The 24,056-nt window shown below is 44.5% G+C and overlaps 1 protein-coding gene and 1 long non-coding RNA gene across 6 annotated transcripts in view; one reads left to right on the forward strand and one right to left on the reverse strand.

The window, feature by feature from the left end:
• DEPTOR (DEP domain containing MTOR interacting protein) overlaps positions 1-24,056 on the reverse strand; it is a 178,340-nt gene that overhangs the window by 108,631 nt on the left and 45,653 nt on the right. For all 5 annotated transcript variants that reach the window (XM_075582331.1, XM_075582333.1, XM_075582334.1 and 2 more), the window contains exons 3-4: positions 7,931-8,109; positions 4,232-4,355 (exon numbers count right to left, since the gene is read on the reverse strand). In XM_075582331.1, coding sequence (XP_075438446.1) covers positions 4,232-4,355; positions 7,931-8,109 — 303 coding nt within the window. The remainder of the gene's footprint in view (positions 1-4,231; positions 4,356-7,930; positions 8,110-24,056) is intronic.
• LOC142488497 (uncharacterized) lies at positions 12,876-15,927 on the forward strand. The gene is made up of 3 exons (XR_012799442.1): positions 12,876-12,987; positions 13,140-13,279; positions 15,368-15,927. It is a non-coding gene; the product is annotated as an uncharacterized LOC142488497 (long non-coding RNA).

Consider the following 24,056-nt stretch of genomic DNA (forward strand, 5'->3'; position numbering starts at 1 on the left):
ATATTATCTACAGTATTACTACAGAACTGATTTTTTTTTTTAAAGTGTGCGTGTGTGCCGAGCACGAGCATTTTAAGTGAAACTTCTTTGTGTTGAGGTTGAAAAAAGACATGTGTCCATCAAGTTCAACTTATGCTAAATTTAGACAACAGATACTTTATCCTATATCTGTACTTACTTATTGATCCAGAGGAAGGCAAACAAAAAACCCCAGTGTCATATCATTCAATGATATCTTATAAGGGGAAAAATAAATTCCTTCCTGACTCCAAGAATTGGCAATCAGATTACTCCCAGGATCAAAATCCTTTCCATGTTTACTTATTGGGCATATCCCTGTATACCTTTCCTTTCAAAAAAGATGTCCGACCTTAATTTTAACAAATCTATTGTATCTACCATCACAGTCTCCATGGGTAATGCATTCCACATTTTACCTGCCTTTACTGTAAAGAACCCTTTCCTTTGTTGCTGGTGAAATTTCCTTTCCTACCTTAAGGGATGGTCCTGAGTCCTTAGTCCTGCCCGTTGGGTGAATAGTTCTTTTGAAAGCTCCCTGTACTGTCTCCGACTATATTTGTATATAGTTATCATATCCCCTCTTAGACGCTTCTTTTCTAATGTAAATAAATCTAATTTAGCTAGCCTCTACTCATAAATTAGATTATCCATCACCTTTATTAATGTGGTGGCTCTTCTCTGCATTCTCTCTAGTTCCATAATTTATTTTCTAAGAAGTGGTGCCCAAAATTGTACTCCATATTCAAGGTGTGGTCTTACTAATGCTTTATAAAGAGGCATCATTATGGTTACTTCCCTTCCATCCATTACAGTTTAATGCAAGATAAGATCTTGTTTGCCTTTGCAGCTACTGCATGACTTTGGGCACTATTGCTAAGCCTGGTGTCTACAAGCACTCCTAAATCCTTCTCCATCAAAAATGCCCCCAATTTACCCCCATTTACTTTGTATGTCACCTGTTTATTCTTGCTTCCCAAATGCACAACCTTACATTTACCTGTATTCAACCTCACCTGCCATTTACCTTCCCAAGTTTCCAGTCTCTCCAAGTCCTTCTGGAGAGAAATTACATCCTGCTCTGATTCTACTATCTTGCACAATTTAGTATCATCAGCAAAGATGGAGACTTTGCTCTCGATGCCAACCTCAAGGTCATTAATAAACAAGTTAAAAAGCAGGGGTCCTAGTACCGATCCCTGAGATACTCCACTCACGACTTTAGCCTAACCTGAAAAACTTCCATTTATGACAACCCTTTGTTGTCTATCCTTCAACCAGTTTTCAATCCAGGTGCATATATTTTTTACTGAGTCCAATTTGCTTTATTTTGTACAACAACCTCTCGTGTGGAACCGTATCAAAAGCCTTTGCAAAATCTAAGTAGACCACATCAACTGCATTACCCTGGTCTAAATTCCTACTTAACTCCTCAACAAAACAAATAAGATTAGTTTGGCATGATCTATCCTTCATAAATTCATGCTGACTATTACTAATAATTTTGTTTTCCATTAGGTATTCCTGAATATTATCCCGTATTAAACCTTTAAGTAGTTTCCCCACTATTGAAGTCAGGCTTACAGGTCTGTAATTCCCCAGTTGTGATCTAGCTCCCTTTTTAAATATAGGCACACCTGCTTTATGCCAATCTTGTGGTACTGAGCCTTTGGAAATTGAGTACTTGAATATTAAATATAATGGTTTGGCTATTACTGAACTTAACTCCTTGAAAACTCTTGGATTTATGCCATTGGGGCCAGGTGCCTTATTTACTTTAATTTTTTCAAGCCGCCTATGAACTTCTTCCTTAGTTAACCATTTGTTCATTAATATGGAGGTTATGGCTTCCTCCTGCGGCACTACTATTGAAATTGATTCTTCCCTGGTAGACACAGAAGCAGAGAATTTGTTTACTACCTGAGCTTTTTCCTTATCTCCAATAATCTGCCTGCCCATCTCACACTAAAAGGGTCCTATATATATATATATATATATTTTTTTTATTAAGGTAATTAAAGAACTTTTTAGGGTTGATCTTACTTTCTATTGCAATTCTTTTTTCATTATCCATTTTTGCTAATTTGATTGCCCTTTTGCAATTTTTGTTAAATTCCTTATAATTCTGATATAATGCCTCCGTCCCTTCTGACTTAAAGAATCTAAACGCCTTCCTCTTCTTTTCCATTTCCTCCCCTACCTGTTTATTTAGCCACATTGGTTTTGACTTATTTCTTTTATACTTATTACCCAAGGGTATACACTGATACGTGTGCTTTTCTAACAGTGTTTTAAAGACTGCCCATTTATCTTCCACATCTTTCCCTGCAAAAACATCATCCCAATTTATTACTCTATTTCCCACTTTCCTCTCTCTGACCTTCACCTCATCTAATTTTCTCTCTCGCTTCTCCCCTTCTCCATCTCCATCTACCCCTCGTTTCTGCAGAAACATGTGCTCTATTAACCTACCAGCCTTTGAGTCCACTTTACGCTCCTCCCTCTCCTCTCTCAGCTATGCTACAGACCCTGACAACCTGGCCAGGAACTACAACTCTGCCTTATCCTCCTCCCTTGATCTACATGCCACACTTTCTCTCTGCCATCCTCGCCCTTCCAACCCCAGATCCTGGCTAAATTCCCACACGCGCATGCTGCTTTCCTCCACTCGTTCCTCTGAACGCCTCTGGAGGAAATCTCACACTCTCGCAGACTTCCTTCACTACAAATGTATTCTATCCTGTTTCAACTCTGCCCTCTCGCAAGCTAAACTACAATACTTTTCTTCACTAATCAACACGCACAAATCTAACCCACGCCGACTCTTTTCTGTCTTTGACTCTCTACTCAAACACCCTCTTCTTCTTCCTCCATCACACCGCAGGCCTTTGCTGACTATTTTAAGGAAAAGGTGGAATCCATACGTCAGAACATCCCGTCTGTTTCCTCCCATCCTTCACCGCTTTCCAACTCTCCACCTGCCTTCTTTGACTGTTTTTCCGCAGTCTCAGAGGATTATGTGTCACTGCTGATCTCCTCCTCTCCTCTACCACTTGCCCTCTTGACCCCATTCCCCCCCATCTCCTGAAACCTCTTGATCCTACTATAACCCCTACGCTCACACACATTTTTAACTCCTCACTCTACTCTGGTACCTTTCCCTCCTCCTTCAAACATGCAACAGTTATACCATTACAGCAAGCTTGACCTTACCTGTCTTTCTAACTATAGACCTGTCTCCCTCCTGCCTTCTGCCTCTAAACTCCTTGAACATCTTGTATTCTCTCGCTTGCTCCACTTGCTCAACACCCATTTTCTCCTAGATCCTCCACAATCTGGCTTCCGCACTGCTCACTCGACTGAAACAGCCCTCACTAAAATAACTAATGACCTCCATGCTGCCAAAGACAGAGGTCATTACACTCTGCTCATATTACTCGACCTCTCTGCAGCATTTGACACCGTGGACCACCCTCTTCTCCTTCACATTCTCCATACTCTTAGTATTCGGAACAAAGCTCTATCCTGGATCTCCTCTTACCTCTCCCATAGTACGTTCAGAGTCTCTTCTGCTAACACGTCCTCACACAAATACTATGTTCTGCTTTTTGGCGGGGGCCTGGAACCGAACCCGCCATATTAGTGGGGCCCGCCTGTAGTAGTTGCCAGAAGCCGCTCTGCTCGGCTAGCAGGGATCACGTAATGGCTACTTTTCAATGCTCTTGCGTCATTGGTTTGGCTTCCTATTAGCCCATGCGACGTAGGCGCTTTAAAAAGCAGAGGGATACCGGTACCCTCTTAGGAGATAAGTACCTCTGGAAGAAGGGGTTCCCACAGCTGAAATGAATGGGGTTCAGCTCCAGAGAACCCCTGCTTAAATCCTATTAAAAAAAAAAAAAATCTCCTTTTAAGTCTTAGTTTTACTGTATCTGCCTAGTACAAAGCTACAGAATATTAAGAGAAATATCACAGATAAAAAAGGACTCGACAGGAACAGCGTACAAAGGTAAAAACATTGCACATCATTTATATAAGAGCTTCCTACTTATGGAAGATACGGCTTCAGAAAAATACAAAGGTAATACAGTAAACACAGAGGACAAAACAGTGAAGTACAAAGTATCCTGAGTACATGGGTGTTACAGTTATCATGGCATTTGTAATGTTACATATACTTTTTTTTTACTATATTATAGTATAGCGTAAAACATACTTTTCATACAGCCGCTGTCCCCGCATGAAAACTTTCACTTCGTTGTCTAGGGGGAAAGTGCCATCATCCTTTCTAAAGCGATAGAAAAGCTTCACATCTTTGAATTCCTTGTGCTCATCACACACTGCAACATGAGACAAAAGGTTAACAGCGCAAACTCAATGCAAAATAAACTACAATCAATGCAAATACTGGATCAGCATGCTGTCAGTCGCCTGCTACAGGGAGAAAAACACATGTAGCTACTTTCATTGTTCTCTTTGGTGTGATACTGTACGTATATGTTGGGATATTCTGCGCTGACACGGTCAAGGAATCCTATGGAAAGTCTGTGACACTCTGGGATACACTAGGTTATGTGGCAGAAAGATAACATGACATCTGATTTAGGTAGATTATATCGCACAAATATTTGTATGTGGATTATTTGTAAAAGTATGAAAGGAAGTTAATACAACAATCTATGCCAGGGGTGGGCAACTCCATCCCTCAAGGGCCACAACAGGTCAGGTTTTAAGGCTATCCCTGCTTCAACACAGGTGGCTCAGTCAACTACTGAGCCACTGATTAAGCCAACTGTGCTGAAGCAGGGATAGCCTTAAAACTTGACCTGTTGGTGGCCCTTGAGGACCGGAGTTGGCCGCCCCTGATCTATGCAATCCCTTTTAATGCTGGATAAAGCATGAGAGAAGCATAGCCAGATATACAATAGCAGTGGCTCGCAGAGAGAATGAATACAACAGCTTGCACCATATACTCCATTACAGGTGGCCCTCGCTATCCGACGATCCAATATCCATGGAATGGATTTATCCGCCACCAGATAATGCATTCCGTGGAACACATTATCCGACCACGGAACAGATTATCCGACCCCGGAACAGATTATCCGCCGCGGATTAACATTGGATCCACAATCCGACAGCGATTTGCGGGACGGATTCCGGCGGATAGCCGAGGGCTGCCTGCACTGACATGCTGGGTGACATTTCTTCTGAAACATCGATGAGTTTCTTGCAGTTTTCATTTGTTTTGTTCAACTAAATTTATATTCTGTTTCTATAGCTCCCAGTGGCTGAAAATTGAAGGGACGGGTGAGTTGATGGTACTGTTTTGTATTTTAACTTTACTTTCTACAAATTACTTACACTTTTTTTAAATATATATTTACTATAATGTATTTAAATTTAATATTTAAATGGTTTATCAATCGTAATTGATAAAACTGGAGGAAAAATGCATAATTAAAGCAGCAATAATACTACCTTGTTGTATTTTTTTATTTTATTATTTGTATATGTAAAGCATGTGACAATGTATAATTCTAAATTCTTACCTAAATTGACAGTCGTTTGCTACTCCTGTTATAAATCTGTAAAAATACTGATTGTGTGCCTAACATAATGGCTGCTTCAGTCAGTGTAACTCAGCAGCTACAATATATCCTTACATTACTTAGGTAACATTATCTATTGTTACAGTTTGCAGCTCAAACTGCTGGGAATCTTGGCAACAAATGATTACAAACAGGAAATCAGCCCTTCCAGCCTGCCTAGCCGACAGGGTGCCATGACCGGGGGGCGCGGCCTCGCTTCCTGGTGATTGGCCACTGATGCGGCTGTGGGTCGGAGAGGGGAGGAGCCAATGGGGGCAAAAGTTGTAGCCAGGAGCGAGTTCGGTCACTTTGCTCCTGACCACGATTTTTATGAACAAAAGACTGAACTTCCTACAGGAGGGGTCAGTTGGACCAGGTTGCTTCTGTCGCGGCGGCAGTTGGGGGGTAATTGCTTGTCCTTGCCAGAAGGGTCTAAGGGCTGATTAAGCCGGGGGTAGAGGCGAGTGGGCAGAGTCGCCGGGACATAACTTCCGGGAGCTCTCTCGCGATAACAGCCGGCCCAAGGGGGCACGGCGACGGTTGAGGGGGCCAGCGGGTCAAGGCCCGGCTGACCCTTCACTTAACGTAGTAAGTGAGCATTCTGTCAGGGCAGGAAATAGCAGTTAGGCTATTATTATATAATAAACAAAGCCGCGGCCTTTTGTATCCCCCAGACCGAGTCTGTCATTATTTGTGTGTGTTTGTGTGGGTAATGGTAAAAGAAGGAAGGGGGGCTTTCTCGCAGCCTCCCTGGTCAGTGTTGCACTGCTTGGGAGGTGGGCTACAACCTGCTATACAAATCAAAAGATGCTTTAAAACTCATTAAACGTTGCATTAAGAGTTGAATAAAAAAAATTAAAAATGCAGTAAATATTATCTAATATTACAAGACTGATCTACGGTATTTAAAAAAAAACATTTAAGATTTCACATGTTATGCTGCTTTAAATAGTCAGGGAATCGGATTTTAAGATAATAATAATAGCATGTTCTTGTATAGCGCTGCTAGTTGTACGCAGTGCGTTACAGAGTCATTTTGCAGGCACAGGTCCCTGCCCCGTGGAGCTTACAATCTATGTTTTTGGTGCCTGAGGCACAGGGAGATAAAGTGACTTACCCAAGGTCACAAGGAGCCGACACCGGGAGTTGGACCAGGCTCCCTTAATTCAAACTCAATTGCTATTAAATGTTTGTGGGGACACCAAATTGTGCAGAACATAGAAAAATCACAAACTTCAAAGAAAAATGATTGTACTTACAGCATTCTATGGCATATTTATTTGCTATGTGTATAAATGTGTATGTTGTACAACATTGTAGCTGGATAAATGCAGAGGTAAAACATTAAATAGGATATTGAGAATTCGTGTTGAACATAAAGGCTTGAGACGTATAATGAAAAAATACACATAGGTGTGTACAAAATGTGAAACTGTAACTAGAGGAAAATGTGAATAAATGCAGTGATATGAAGTTAATAGTTAACTTAAAAATGTAGTTACACCCCAAGTCTTTCAGCTTAAAGCAGCAGTCCAAGCTGCCGTTTATTTATTTTTTATTTTAATATGTGCATCAATACAATCAACACGATAAGTAATTAGCTAGGTTGTTGATCAGTGAAGATTCGGTTCGGGGGTCCACTAAATGGCCGTCAGTGCAGCAGAAGGAGGACCAAAGATGCAAAGATCTGTGGGGAAGATCATGTGACCAGGCAGTCACTAGATACAATTGGTGCACAGTTTTGTTTTAAAAAAAAATATTTTCTCATAGTACAGAACTGATTAATAAAAAAATCACATGTAGGATATTGCTTGGTCTGCAGATTTAAAATGGATGAGAAGTAAAGAATGACACACTGTGCTCATTTGCATGTCATTACCCAGAATCCCTGGCTGCAGTGGAAGCACTGTTTGATAAGCCAGGGGCACGCAAACTTTTTTGTCTGCGCCCTCCCTCCCTGCTCTCCCCTCCCCCTGCTCGCACCCCCCCCCCCCCCCATACTTTTTCTCCGGTGTCATCTGACGTCGCGTTGCCATCCATTTGACCCTGCCGCGTCATTTGACGCCACGTTGTCATGGCGACCTGTCGCCAGAACCACCCGGAGACAAGGTAGCTGCCTTGACATTTAATTTAAATGTTGGGGGAAGAGCGCAGGGCCTCTGTAAGCGCCTGCCCCCCTTCCTCCCCCAGAAAATGTTGCACCCCCCCTGTGCTAAGTGATATTGGGTTGCAGACCTGTCTGGGACATGCAAATGCACAACCAGTGTTATTTTTATTTAATGTATATAAAAGAACAAACTAAAACAGTTAGTAAGGTCACTCACCATGATGAATGATGCTGTGATCATTTAATTTTTGCAGCAGTTTAATCGCTGTCTCCCTGTCTGGGGCTTCTTTGTGGTCGATAAGCCAGTCAATCAGCTCTTTGGCCACAAAGCAGTTTGGATAAGTCTTCAGGTGGTGTCTTCTATCTTTAATGACTTTTTCCTCGTGCAGCCTGAGCCTGCAAAAACAAACAAAAAAAAACCTCATTTGCATGACAAGGATGTATTTCTACATATTCATTGCAGACGTGCAATCCTGGATTGATGTGGATCTTGGCAATGTGACAGCGACCTTATGTTTATTAGAACAGTTATTTACTTGCAATTGCAAACTGCTGTTTTAAAGCAGCAATTTCACCTCACCTCAAGTTCTGATTACCGACTAACCATGTAGCACAGTGGTAGCAAACTCCAGTCCTCAAGGGCCACCAACAGGCCAGGTATTGGGGATATCCCTGCTTCAGCACAGCTGGCTCAGAATGAGTAAGCCACTTATTAAGCTCCATGTGCCGAAGCCACTTGGCCTGTTGGTGGCCCTTGATGACTGGAGATGGCCACCCCATGTGTAGTACTTCTACAAAGCAGCTCAGAGATACACTTATTGATTTGGTTTGGATATTGACATTCTGGGGAAATGATTTGTTGAGAACCTTTATACCAAAACGTAGGAAAGCAGAACGGGGGTGCTGTCTCTCTAAAAGCTGTCGATTTACGATCAATGTGATTACAGTATGTGAGTTATTCTATCAGCGCAGGTCTTTTCTTTATTTGCTAAACATTCGAGTGATTTTGACAAAATGTCAAACGTACTCAAAAACAAATGTCGCAACTTCCATAACATACAAACAGGAAAAACAAAAATGTTCTAAATATAGTTAAAAGCTTTAAAAAGGAGAAAAAGGTTAAAAATAAGATACAATATCAGTATTTTCAGGGAAGTTTAACCTTTATATAATCCAAAAATTGAGTTCCAATATTTTTGAGTATTAGTCTTATTACAAACCACATACAGTCACAATGAGTGTTATGGGAAGTAAAGTTTTAATCACCACTCTCTGTTAGGCTGCGTCCCCGCTAGCGCTGAGCGGGCGGCGCTTGCCGAGTTCACTTTGTGCAAAGTGAATTCTCACGTCCCCGCTCACGCGTCGCGCAAAATTCGCAGGACACCCGCGCTCATGCTTGGAGAGTTGGTGACATCACCACTCAAGCATGAGCGCAGTCAGTGCCAGTGGGGCCACAGCCATAGGCCGCGGGCATAGTAAAAAATAGCGTACTGAGCCAGCACACTTACCTCCTGCATCTTGTATGTGTGTGGCTTTAGCGGGCCCGTGCTGAATTGCAGCTGACATATAAAATTAAGTTTTCGTGTTTTCCGGAGCGGAGGGCCGGTCACGTGACCGCAAACATCCAATGGGAACGAGGGACTAGCCCCTCCTCCAGCTCTGCCGTCGCCCCGCCCCCAAAGCGCGCTCACTGCCTCGCCTGCCAGGATGCAAAAAAGCACCAGCTTGAGCAAGCGAGGCTGAGCAGGAGCACAGCTCAGCGCGGCCCGAGGCACCATGCCCGCGGCCTTAGACACACTCCTCTCCTGGAGCCTCACTTTCACCTCTGTGGCCTGATGAAGAAGGTTTCTGAACAGTCAGATTTCTGAAAAATGTTGTTTCTCAGTTAAATATATTCTTCTGTTATCTCAGCAGTTTTGTTTTGTTGATTAACTGGGTCCACTTATACTGATGTAATTTAGGCCCCTGTACCAAGGACAAAGCTTACTAAAGTTGTAAGTTACAAATAAAATCTGATTTACATCTATTCCCAGTCCTTTTTATTCCTTGGGTATGAATAGGTGTCTCAGCAATTTACAAGTATACCACCCATGCGGCCTTCAAACACTGACGTGCAGTTTATGGCATTAATAAGTGTGTTTACCACCCACGAGCTTAGGACACTATACTACCTGGTATCGGTCAAACTGTTTTGTTAGCAATAGTCTGATGAGTAGGCAATAAGATTTATTTATTAGGGGTCTGTGGAACATTTCCAAGCAGGGGGTGCACACTCTATAAAGGTTGGTAGCACTGGGTTAGAGCAGGGGTGTGCGGAATTTTCTAGGGGGCGCAGCGTTTACAGATTAAATGCTGGGGGAGGCGTGAGGCCTCTGTAACTTCTCTATCTGCTCTCAGCCGGCTCTTCTGCGATGCATCACCATAACATCGCGGCACCAAATGACGACGCGGGGTCAAATGGCAACGCGTTGCCATGGCAACGCAATGTCATATGACGTCGCCGAAGCCACAGAGCAGGTGGGGAGGTGCGAGTAGGGGGGGCGAGCAGACAGGGGGCCGCGAACAGAAAAGTGTGTGCACCCCTGGGTTAGAGGATGGCTCAGCAGACAGTTACACACTTTTTCGGTGTTCAGTTAAAGACACCGTCTTTTTGGTGGAGTTTGAAGTTTGCAGTAGGGAACTTATTGAAAAAACTTAGCAATACCTTGGAAAATGCTTGTTTAAGCTTCGGAACAAATGATATATAATGAAGCATTTAAGCTGATCTGATGGACCTTCTCATATTTTGATCTGGTTATCTAGTTATAGGAGCAAGTGCAGTAAAACAATGGGGTAAAACTTTGTGGTGTGGTTGTCTTTAGTTTTGGATCATTAGATGCCTTTATTTTTCTTTGCTGTGGGACATCAAGCTTCATTGTAAGTAGCCAATGGGCTTGCTGGAGGTGAAAGGACCTTGCCAGAGGACTACAGCTAAGATCGAATCGGAGAAGGAGAAAAGAGGCTCTCCCTGCTTCCAGTTAGTGGATTGGGAGGTGCTGCTACTGCCCTTGCTAGGTGACCAGGTGTGGTGGTGTTCTTTAATGGATTGGTGATGTGGTAATACAGCCCAGATGGAAAGAAGCAGGACGTAGTGGTTTCTTCTTATGGTGGATGAGGCAATGTTATTGCTTGTGTTTAGTGGCAGAATTTGGTCCTGTCCTCTCATGGATGTAAAGGCAGTGCTAATCCTCAATGGTGAGGGCATGGCATATTGGTGGGCTTTCATGGTGGCAGTTTGGTGCTCTCCTCATGGAGGCAGAGGCAGCGTTAATACACAAAGGAGAACAGTAGAGGGTGATGGTGTCCTTTCATGGAATATTGGTTATGGAATTTGTATTGGTGCACCGAGCTGGTATGGCTTGTGGCTGGTGTACATGTTTGTCTGGAACTATAGATATACTGTATGTGGTGCTGGCAAGTTCCTCTTAACTTATGTATATGTAGCCCTGGTAAGAAATTGGGCTATAGTTCTTTCCTCCTTCTGGTATAAGTCCTGGTAAGGGCAGGCTGCCAGAAGTTATCATGGGTTTCCCCCACTTCAAGCACTGCTCTGAGTGGTGGAGGTAGGTCACCTGACCCTGTGTCTAAGGCAAGAGACACAGGGGAGGGGCCTGCTGATATCATAAAGAGCAGTGCACTTCCTATTTAGACAGAAGTGTTAGTCTGTTCAGAGAAGTGTACAGTGTGAGTTAGAGCAGTGTGACACTGGCTGGTCCAGTGCAGCTGCATTAGTTAGTGTACAGTTGGAGAAGGAGCAGCCTATGAGTAGGGCTGCTAGAACTACAGTGTAGGGAGGTGGACCAATGCCTCTCACCCTGATTAGGGGGTGAGGGAAGAGCTAGCCCCACCCTGGGCGCTCTTGGCCTGGGGTGGTGGCAGGGGAAGATACCATCCTGAGGGAGTATACAACCTGTACCTGACTGGTGATCCTGTATGCTGTTGTTGCTGAGGTTGCTGCTGTGTGAATAAAGAGCTGCTGCTGCTATTTAAAGAGACATTCATGTGAGACTGGAATCTCTCATCCCTGTGTGGGAACTCTCTGTACGGATTCCATCCCGCATTCTTGCGGCTTACCAGAGATGTAGGCGCTGCACCACTAAGAAAGAACGAAGGCATTCACCCCAGAAACCTGTTCCTGTCATCCCCCATACCATTGCGGGAGACTCAGGCCCTCCTGTTGCCAGCAGGTATGCACCACACTCAGACATGTAGCCAGACCCTAGTACAGTGTAGGGGGGCTGATCTGCGATTGCCCCGGGGTCCATGGGCTACATATAATATTGTAAAAACAATGCTGTGGCCATTTTCCCTCATTATTGTTTCTTGGTGTTTTGTGTGTAGACACAGGGAGGGATGTTGGGTGTTTTGGCTACAATTGAAGATACCGCCAGTCATGTTCTATTATCCAACAAGATCATACACATCTAAAAGTGTTTCATTGATGTAAAAAGAGAAAAAGAAAGCTGCTCAAAGTCTTCCCGAACTCAGACAGTACTAAATTGATAGAGCATTAACCCTCAAACCGTACGTGAGAGCACAATGAATCAAAATAAATTATATGTACCTCTAGGCTATAGCAATTGTTCATATGTTGTAATCGATGCACGTTTAAACCTCTGCTTCTCACTTATGTACTCAAACATCTAATGGAATGTTCCATTCACCAACACTAGATGGGTTGGCCAACGTTAGTGTTCAACATACACGTTTTATGTTTAAACATTGTAACCTAGAACCGTGTGTTATATACTGTACATCAATATATATATATTGTCTCTCAATAGACTCTGGAAGTCGAGCATCTGAGCCTACTTCTAGATATTCTACTGCTGAATAAGAGGCTAGGGCTAACAGCAGAAAGGTGAGGATGAATCAGCGCCACAGCAGTAAATAGGTCAGAGTTCACTGAAGTTCCGGTGTTGAAGAAGCTTTATTAGTAAATGGCACACACTAGACAGCAGGCTAACATCACCTCCTCCTCCTCTTCACGTTTCAAGACTCCAAGACGAATCGCTTTACAACGTGAAACGCGTAGAGGAGGTGATGTTAGCCTGCTGTCTAGTGTGTGCCATGTACTAATAAAGCTTCTTCAACACCGGTACTTCAGTGAACTATGACCTATTTACTGCTGTGGCGCCGATTCATCCTCACCTTTCTGCATACTTCATTTCGGACGCACGCAACAGGAGCAACAGTCAAGGAGAGCCGGGATCCAGGACGGATGAGCAGAGAGGGGTAAGCAATGTGCCCCTGAGCCTCGACCGATATCGTGGTCCCCCTGTGCCTTCCGACTACTGTTCCTCACTGTCAGCACACTGACATTCTATGTTGTCAGTTTCTGCAACTGTTCATCAGCCTGAGCGCATGACAGTATTGTTACTTTTTAGGGCTGATCACCACTCCCTGAGCAGCTAGGACCCGGCTCCACGCAGCTTACCCTCTGAAGAGACAGGACATCCACAGAGAGCACTGATGTGTGCGGATCCCTTGAGGAGTACAGGACATTCCACTGACAATTTGGCGCCAGGTTTTTTTCTTTATTTTTAGGGCTAGCAGCAATATTAATTAATGGTGGTACTATCTTTGAATACTGCCAAGTACTGTATACTATAAAATCAGAATGATCAATTGTAAATGAGAACAACTGATACATCATAAAATCAATCCATCGATACAGGAAACAATGCAAATCTGTGACACACTTTGCAATGTTACGGGCATTCTGAATACAAGTTCTTCCTCCTTTATATTTCCTATGACATGGGAAGTCGTTTTGAAAGCTGAACTGCTGCCATATTCTTTTATAATGGCCCAATAAAACATATCACGACCTGTAAAGTATCCAACATCTTCAAAACTAAATATGGCTTTTGAACTAATAAAATAAAGATCAGGAAAGATTAGTCAGTGCCAGAAGAATACAAAAACAACAGAGCAGTGTTTATTGTATTTGGCTTCAGATTACTACCGGCTACATTAAATACACTTTTACACTTTTATCTTCCTGCTCTCATTATTAAGAACAAATATTGAAGCTTGGACTCTGAGAATGTCGGCAGGCTCAGGACATTTTCTGTGCCCAAATGGCACATAGAGGGTAAAGTGAATAAATCCATGTTCATTTCCAGAAGGAGTTATATTTTTCAGCCAATACTGCTTAACCCTATCACTTCCCCAAGTGCACGCACTGTACTGCCTGATGTTTTTTGCACCACTCGTAGAGAATGGTTTATTGGCTTCATTCCTAAATTAGTACATTTTAATGGAAAAGCAAAACAAGAGCCTGATTTAAGGCGCACTGCAGGACGGTCTTGAATGACTGACTGAGCTAAAATACTTTGTTTAAGAAAGTAATTGAATGGATTACACAAAGCCTAAAACAGCTGTAAAAAAACACAGTTTTGGAAGAGATCATCACTGCAGTACTAGTTTTTCTACTCAAAGGGGGCTATCCATATAGATATTTTTAAAAAGCTAAGTGAAAGAGTGCATTGCGTTAAAAAACAAAAAAATCTATTGCTCACTTTAAATCATTAACGGCATATGTCATTATTCATGATCTTACATTCTGCGCACGTCGTCTTCTTCTTTGTACGGAGAGCAGTGCCACATTTCCTATTAGGCCTGGGCCAGCAAAATTTTGGGGCGTCCAAAAAATTCTGCCCTCATAGGTTTTTGCCGCGCTTTTGGGCCTATCGGGCCTAATGGGAAGGCGCTTGCCTGTGTGGGCCACCTCCTTGCCGTCGCCCTCCTGCTCGTGTGGAATCCCAGCGTCAAATGACGCCGCGTGAAATCGCCAACGTAGTCTCGTTGCCATGGCAACGTGCCGCCGTGCAACGTCACATGGTGACGTCCGCGGCGTCATCTGACGCTGGGATTCCAAAAGGAGCAGGAGGGCGACAGCAAGGAGGTGGCCAGCACGGGCAAGTGCGTAGGGGCGGCGGATTTTTAAATCCGCCGCCGACGGGGAGTGTCATGTTCATACATATGAATGCATTAAGAATTGTTTGCGTCTATTTGCATTTGTCTTTTACGCCGAGAAAAACCTGACTGGCAATTTTGACGCATAGATGTCTCACAAAAGTGCTGCATACTTGAAGTTTAATACTTCATGTGCCACAGATAACTTCCACACTCTGCCTCTATGTCCACCCCTGAGTGTCACTTTTTTCCTTTGTAACTTCTCTAACCCAGGCTGTGCTTAAAAAGCTGTGTAATGCAGCAGGTGCAGTATAAGCTTATGGAGGCCCAGGCTAAAATGGGCGAGAAGCCAAAAAGTCACACACTGTGAGGGCTCGTTTGTGTGTCATTACCCAGAATCCCTGGCTGCAGTGTAAGCATTATATGCTAAGAGATAATGGGGAAAGGCAGATTGCAGACCGGCCTGAGACATGCGCGTGTGCTCACTTGTGTTATTTTTATTTTCTTTGTAAAGAGACAACATTATACATTAGTGTGCTAAAAAACAGTAACTTGATATTCTACTGTACATCTGATATACGGCAAAATCACTTATAGTGACGCATTAACATAGCCCCCAAAATGTTTCATGGTGCAACCAGCCGTATGCGATTTGGTGGGGGCCGAGGCATAAAATATGTCATTTCCTCCACAGTGAGAGGGGGTGAAACTGGATGGACAGGAAGAGGCACTGATTTGTCAACAAAAAAGCAGACCGGAGATGTAAAACAATTTGCCCAGAAGAAAAGGACAGTGTTCAACGTAATACTTGGTTGTGGCTTTGACCCTAAAGACAATGACTTAGTGTCTATAAATGGACACCAATAATTGTGTCCCCATTTTGGAGCTATCCAAATGCTTGCACGGTACGAGAGTCCCACTCTTTGAGCACAGTACTTCTCCATGGAAATGTCATGTCTTATTACAGAACGGCCAACTCGTACATATTTGAGTCTGTGCAAATTGACATCTGTGTAATGAGATCGTTAAAACTCTGCACCAGACTTGGGAATATTTGTTTTAATATGCAAATATTTTTTTTTTTTAATTGGTATTTAAAAAAGTCCTTTGAGAGACTCTATTACAATAAAATCTATAAAAAAAAAAACACCATGAATAAAAGCCAATGGCTACAGTAAAAAGGCCCTGGTCACAGGGAAGCAAGCCAGTAAAACCATGGGAAACATGCAGCAACACACACAATGAGTCCGATGTACTAAAATCAGATTTAAAAAAATGTTGAGCGACAAAAATGTTATTTTTAAAAAGTTCAAATGTAGTCAGAATTACTGTCCCCGGAGCCGCGGGAAGAGAAGGAAACCGCCATGGCTCCGGGGCAGGGCCGGTTTTACAATTTTCTCACCCATGTGTACTAACCTTTTGCCGCCTCCTCTTGCAGCGTTCCGACGCGTTTCCATGACAACGGGACGCGGTGTGGTCACGTTGTCATAGCAACGCGGAGTCATGTGACGGTGTGGTCACGTTGTCATAGCAACGCGGAGTCATGTGACGGTGCAGCGTCATTTCACGTTGCAGAAGGAGGAGGACGATGCTGCAGGAGGGGGTAAGAGACCTTTACAGAGGCCCCGCGCCCTCCCCCGGCAATCAGTTTAATTGTTGCGGGGAAGAGAATGGGGCTTCTGTAACCGCAGCACCGGCCCCTTCGAGAATTTGCCGGCCCAGGTCCGGGCCTACTAGGCTTATGCCTAAATACGAGCCTGCTCCGGGGACAGTAAAGGTCGCGGCTGCCTCAGGGGAGAGTCCATTCTGCCCAATGGGATATTCCACAGAGACAAAAGGGAATATACCGCTCACTGATTTTAGGGTGAAGTGAATTATGCAAATATAGTTGTAGCCCTAATGCCTAGAGTGGCACTGGGTGCTACGTAAGTGCTGAGTTGAAACGTATTTTCAAAAATGGAGAAAAGGCTGGTATTAGCAGCCAATCTCTACGTAACATTTAATGGGTCTACTATTAATATAAGTTAGCACGTGCAAATAAAGTATTTTTCTTATTATTTTGTGTATTTGTTAAAAACATTGACCAGAAGGTAAGTTAAAGAAACTGTGATATGCTATGTGTCTTGTTAATACTAGTTCTCAAAGTGGACTCACATATAATATGGGTGATCTACGAGATCCATAAGCACTCTGTACACTATAGCTATTCGCAGTGTGTTTTAATAAATATATACCCATTGTGAGGAGGGAGCGTGTGGGGGGTAGCGTGGCGAGGAGGGAGCGTGTGGGGCGTAGCGTGGCAAGCAGGGAACATGTGGGGGGTAGCGTGGCGAGGAGGGAGTGTGTGGGGCGTAGCGTGGCAAGCAGGGAACATGTGGGGGGTAGCGTGGCGAGGAGGGAGTGTGTGGGGAGAGCATGTCGAGGAGGGAGTGTGTGGGGAGAGCATGTCGAGGAGGGAGTGTGTGGGGAGAGCATGTCGAGGAGGGAGTGTGGGGAGAGCATTGCAAGGAGGGAGTGTGTGGGGAGAGCATGTCGAGGAGGGAGTGTGGGGAGAGCATTGCAATGAGGGAGCGGGTGGGGAAAGCGTGGTGAGGAAGGAGAATGTGGGGAGAGCGTGGAGAAAACGGAACGTGTAAGTGAGAACATGGCGAGGAGTGAGGGTGTGGGGGAGAGCGTGGCGTGGAGGGAGCGTGTGGGGGAGAGCGTGGCGAGGCGGGAGCGTGTGGGGGAGAGCATGGCGAGGAGAGCGTGTGGGGGAGAGCGTGGCGCGGAGGGAGAATGTGGGGGAGAGCGTGGCGAGGAGGTAGCGTGTGGGGGAAAGCGTGGCGAGGAGGGAGCATGTGGGGGAGAGCTTGGCGAGGAGGGAGCGTGTGGGGGAGAGCATGGCGGGGAGGGAGCGTGTGGGGAGAGCATGGCGAGGAGGTAGCGTGTGGGGGAAAGCGTGGCGAGGAGGGAGCATGTGGGGGAGAGCTTGGCGAGGAGGGAGCGTGTGGGGGAGAGCGTGGCGGGGAGGGAGCGTGTGGGGGAGAGCATGGTGAGGAGGGAGCGTGTGGGGGAGAGCGTGGCGAGGAGGGAGCGTGTGGGGGAGAGCATGGCGAGGAGGGAGCATGTGGGGGAGAGCTTGGCGAGGAGGAAGCGTGTGGGGGAGAGCGTGGTGGGGAGGGAGCGTGTGGGGGAGAGCGTGGCGAGGAGGGAGCTTGTGGGGGAGAGCGTGGCGAGGAGGGAGCGTGTGGGGGAGAGCATGGCGAGGAGGGAGCGTGTGGGGGAGAGCATGGCGAGGAGGGAGCGTGTGGGGGAGAGCAAAGGGTTAACTGCCTGTTAATGTGGAATTGTAACACGTTGTGTAACAATATATCGCATATTCTACAGGACTGCGTGGTAGTTTTAGGTCTACATAAGGATATTAGTAATACTGCAGATAAGAATGAATGCAGCTCTGTAAATTGGAGAAATGTGAGGCCACACGGTCACTGGGAGGCACATGGGGGAGATAAAGGAACTTTGCCAAAGTCACAAGAATCTGCACTAGGAATCCGTGCAGGATCTCCCACTTCAGAGACTCTTTACCAAGGCTATTTGTTCACAGAATACATGATTAACCCCTCAGGGGCCCTATGATCACATGGTCGCAATGTGCCGGCGGGACTGTCACTCTCTGGTGCCGCAGCTTTTCCTGGCACAGGGTTAATAATGTCACCATTTACTTTGTTAGCAACATCTTTTCCCTGTTCTTTCCATATATATTTTCTCTCTCGTAACTTTATTACTTACATATTTTCTCTCAACTTTGTACAATGATAAAACCGTGTGCTTTGTTAAACAGACTCACGTCACATGAGTCTAACTGATCAATCTCAGCAGGTCTGAAATCATGTTTTCCAACAATGTTACAAAGTTACAATACCAGCCCAGTTTTTAGTTTACAAAACAGAAACTTGCAGGTTTTGTCTGTTTATTTTTACATATCTCTTATCATGTGATTTTTTTCAGCCGTGTGAATGTGACCCAAAGCCGACCTTCAATGTACAATCTATTGTAAACAATTACACATCCTATGGAAAAGGGAAAGACAAGAGACTACATGTAAAAAAGCTACAGTTGAAGAATAAATAGTCACATGGTGATTGCATAGTGGTGTATAACACACATGCAGATGGATACAGTGTAATTTGATACACACACACACACGCTGTACCCACCCGAAACACTCGGTAAGCAGGGCTCGAATCCAGCAGTACTACACCAATCGGCATGTACAGTATTTCTTTCTTTATTTTTATTTATAAAATGTGGAATATAAATGTACCATCGAGACATACAATAATTAAAAGAGTGAATGAAGTTAAATTAATGGGAAAACTTTCAGCTCAACTTAATAAAAAATTAGATAATTTCTATGAGGTATGGGAACTATGGCCTCAGGTTTTGAGGTAGAATCCTGATCATGGTTGATTGTTATCCCTTGTCTCTTTTACCTTTTAGCCCTTAAGCATTCCCTTCCCATTCCTTTCCTCTCTCTCCCCATCTTTATCTATCCTTTTTCTTTCTTTTCTATGTTAAAAAATAAAAATTATTTGAAATTAAAAGAATCCAAAGAGATTTATATTTTGATGTGCAACATACAGAAAATAGTAAAGAAAAGTTGTTATGAAGATAATATTGTTCCTTTATCAAAATTGTACATGTAAGTAAGATGTTAATTTATTTAAGTAAAATAATTAAAATATATTGAAACATATAAAATGTTTTACCAGGAAGTAATACATTGAGAGTTACCTCTCGTTTTCAAGTATGTCCTGGGCATAGAGTTAAGATGACAAATGATACGTGGTTACAAATACATAGTTACATAAGTGAACAGGGTATACATTATATACAAGACATTGCATGCACAGTTAGCCCGGGTCCATGGTCAAAAAGACAGATCTGACCCGCGCTGAGGCGGAACACTTACCCCCATCATCAGCTACTTAGATGGCGCTTCCGCAGGCGTGTGGAATTGCAGCCGACAGTAATATTTAATTTTTCCCGCTGAGGGAAGCGGAGGGCCGGTCACATGACCGGCAAAAGCCAATGGCAGTCCGTGACGTAGGCGCCGTGACGCGCTAGCCCCGCCTCCCACCCCACAAGCGCGCTCGCTGACGCTCATGCCAGGACACAAAAAAGCTCCTGCATGAGCGTCAGCGCGGCTCAGCACTGTATTTTGTACCATGTTCGAGGCTTTAGAGATAATATATATTATAGGCGTATGTAACAGTTACAGACGAGATTAAAATGTGAGACAGCTTTAATTTTGAAAGAACAGACTGTGGCTATGAGAGTCTCCGGTAGATTGTTCCAGATTTGGGGTGCACGGTAAGAGAAGGAGGAGCGGACGGATACTTTACTTAACCTTGGGACCATGAACAGTTTTTTGGAGTCAGATCTCAGATAAGTGCTGCATGTGGTAGGGGTGAGGAGCTTGTTCAGATAGATGGGTAGCTTGCCCAAAAAGTATTTGAAGGCAAGACAGGAAAGATGAACTTTGCGCCTAGACCCAAGTGATGACCAATCCAGTTCTTTGAGCATTTCGCAGTGATGTGTGTTGTAGTTACATGTGTGTTGTAGTTACATGTGTGTTGTAGTTACATGTGTGTTGTAGTTGCATTGGAGAACAAAATGGCATATTGAATTGTAGAGGGTATCAAGTTTGCTAAGTTGGTATTAACAGGCAAACTCTGGTAGTGACTGAAGTTCTTGAGATTTTATCTGATCTGAACACTGTTTCTTGTCCAAATAAAGTAAAATAGTAGAGAATGTTAAAAATGTTGTCACCGGTCTGTCAACACTGAATACAAATGTTGTGCCAGCAAACCGGCAGTTATCCCTACTGTTTTTTTGTTTGTTTTAATCCCAGACCCCTTTTCTTACACAAGTCGGAAGAACAAGATCTTCTGAGCTGAACAGTATTCATCTCAGCTCTGTGGAGCCCCTGGTTCCTGAGATACATAATACAGATACATAACTATGAGAAACAAAATTAAGGTTTCATTCTTCTGCTTTATTCAGGCCAATAAGAAACAACGTGGTCCTCCATGGCAGCATCCTATGGCAGGAGATTGAAACAGGCAGGAAGTACTAGCGCTGGCATTCCCAGTAAGGATCCAACCTAATTAAAAAGACCTGCGAAAGTTCGTTCTAACGTATTATGAAAACAATCTGGCGGACGCATAGAATTCTGCCAAGGCCCAAAGATTCACTTTGATGAATTTAAACAAAATCCATCCAGACCCAGAAATAGGAGTTGATAGTCACAAGTTAATTATATACCACCCCAAACACACCTTGAAACAACACGTGGAGAGACAGGAGCACACAAGAGACCTTGAAAATATGCTAATTTGGATGGGCAAACCAAATGTTGTAGGACGAATCATGCGAAGAAACGCCATTTTTGCAGCAGATTCAAACTTTGAAGAAAAGGTTGCCCATCTCTACTACTGTAACTCACAAGGAATTTAATGAATTGCCCTCTATAACCTTTACAATATAGGGAACAGCACAAGAACTGGTACGATGGAAAGCACTCATTACATTGACAATGAAATAAGGCTTTGATTGTCAACCGGGGTTCTGCGAGCACCTCTATCTCGCATTCAACTTCTGGCTGACAGGAGACAAGAGCTGCAGACCAGCGCAGGCTCAAAGAGAGGTAGGGGGGAGAGTATGCGTGTGCGTCTGTCTCAGGCTCAAAGAGAGCTAGGGGGAGGTGTGTGTGGCGTGGGTGGGGGGGTGTAAGGGAGCAAGGGTGGGGAAAGAGGTGTACGGGCGCAAGGGTGGGGGAAGAGCGTGGGAGGGGAGAAGAGAGGGGGAGAGTGTAAGGGGGCAAGACAGGGGGGAAGGTGTAAGGTTGCAAGAGAGAGGGATGACAGTGTAAGGGCAAGAGAGGGATGACAGTGTAAGGGGAAGAGAGAGGGGGAATGTGAGCGGGGAGAGTGAAAGGGGACAAGAGAGTGGGGGGAGAGTAAGGGGGGGAAGAGGGGTAGAGATTGAAGAGAGCATAAGGGGAAGTGAGCATAAGGGGTAGAGCATATGGGGTCAGCAGAGAGCATAAGGGGGGAGTGGCAGAGAGCGTAAGGGGGGAGTGGCAGAGAGTGTAAGGGGGAACAGAGTGGGGGGAAGAGAGAGATGGACGTATGGAGGAGAGAGAGGGACGAGCGGGGGAGGGATTCCCCAGAATTTAACAATCTATTTCTAGGGGTCCTTAACCAAAAAAAGGTTGCAAATCACTGCAATAAGGCTCATGTCTTGGGCTTCTTGAAACTGTAGCTCAAATGGATTGGAAGCTAGATTTCCGTTTTTGACGTCAGGGGTGGGAACCAAGTCATATGACCGCCGCAGTAGTGATCACAGGGCTCTGGAGAAACGAGTTTGTGATTCAAATTACTCAATATCAATGCAGGACATGTAAACGCTTCCCACATTCTATGGTGCCTGATCAAACACCACTGTCTCCACTCTAATTTGTTTCTAAAAAGTTACAAGCGAAGACTAAGGCTGCGCTTATACAACCGGCGACGGCGACCGAAGAAGTTACCCGTTGCGACAAGTTGTATTTTGAAGTTTAGGCGATGTCGCTGGATGACGTCATAAAAAGGGAGGGCAGAGGGATGGAGAAGCTCCCGATTGGTCGCAAGGGGAGACGGTACCCGAAAAACTCATATCAGTGACTACCAGATTTCTGGTAGCACTGTCACTCCGTCGCTTTGTTGCCGTCGCGTGCACTATAAGCGCCAGCGTCAATGCATTTGTTTTGCCGCGACGGCGATGTCGCGTTGCCGTCGCCGGCACTTTAAGCGCAGCCTAACAAGAACTGGTAAACAAAGGCCCATATTCAATATGCAGTCATTAGCACCTTATTATCGAAGTGTTATTACAATGGATTCACTTGAATTTATGATTAGCACATGTTGAATAGTAAAACAATAAGTTCTGCACAAGTAACAAGTTTTGTGATAAGTGGGTTAATCGGCCCACCAAGAACATACTGTACTTTCTAAATAATATTTTAAAAAATAGCCATACTACTATCAATGATACAGATTATTTCCCCAAGTTTCTCAAAAGCAATGTCTTAGAAGAGGCAAGGGCCCCAGCTTTGAGGCGTCTCCGCCATAAGGCCCAGGGGGTAATCGGACAATGTGGGGGGTGGGATCTGTCTGGAGCCAGGTTGGCTACATGTAGGGGACCAGGTAATCCAGAGAGGTCTACTGCACATGGCCAGGTGGGTCGGATATGCGGGAGATGGGTCCATAAAGATCAGGGACAGACACAATAAATTAGAATAATTTTAGATAAAGGAATCCCTCCCCCTCATCCCTGAGTGGTGTCTAATGTTTTCAAGTTCTTTCAATATATGTTTTCATCATCACAGCAGTAACGGAACTACCACATCAGCCAGCTTAGGCTGCAGCCATATTCCCTGCGGCATCGTACACGCCATGATAAAAAAAACAAACAAGTCAATAAGGTTGGCCATACAGCGTGCGATGCGGCAAGAACGGAAGCACGGCATGATTTTGAACAGACAAAAAAAAATCGTTTTTTCGCGCGAAAGCCACATCACGTCAGCATTTGAACCAATGAGGGCGAACCAGCCTGGTGACGTCACAGCCATGCCTCCGCCAAGCTTCCCCGTCGCCTCCCCATCAGAGTCCACAGATCGCTCAGATGACAGGCGCGCGCGCCTACTTGTGCTCCGTCGCGCGCACCTGCACTACAGTATGTACGACCTTTTAAGGATGTCGGGAAAATGCAAGGAAGGAGGTGCCGACTTCACAGTTAGGCCTGTGGTTAAGTCCCAAGAAGATATTTAGAAGGCTGGAGATGCTGATAATGCGGCAGGGCAGGCTCTGCGCCACAATCAAAAGAGGAAAATGCTGGGTGCATGTTGTGTGGTTGGGCCTAAGCAACCACAGCGGGACAGGTAGTGAAGGATTCCCGTGCAGGGGTGGGGAAGGGAGGTCAGCTGAAATATGTCTGGTAAGGATCTCGCTCCAGATAGCACCTGAAAGAACACGGGTATTCATGTACAGTATATGGGCTGGCGGGGTAGCTTTATGAATACATGTAATGTAAATAAAGCAGTGACCTAAAACTGTGTGTCTCCTTTTATTTCAATGGGTTGGGAAACAAGGGATCGGCACATTAAGCCTTTAATTAAATTTACTGTACGTCCATCCTTTTGTATGAAGGAATACCGTGGCTTATATCCAGTAGTAGCAGAGATACAGCTATATGTATTTACAGGATGCACAATGCTAAGTATCTCATTTAATGACTACTCAACAAACAAAACTCTAGTCTAGACTATACAATTTGTGACTTCAGATTTATATTCCATT

Source organism: Ascaphus truei, chromosome 2 (assembly GCF_040206685.1).
Source record: "Ascaphus truei isolate aAscTru1 chromosome 2, aAscTru1.hap1, whole genome shotgun sequence".
In the NCBI taxonomy this organism is placed as follows: Eukaryota; Metazoa; Chordata; class Amphibia; order Anura; family Ascaphidae; genus Ascaphus; species Ascaphus truei.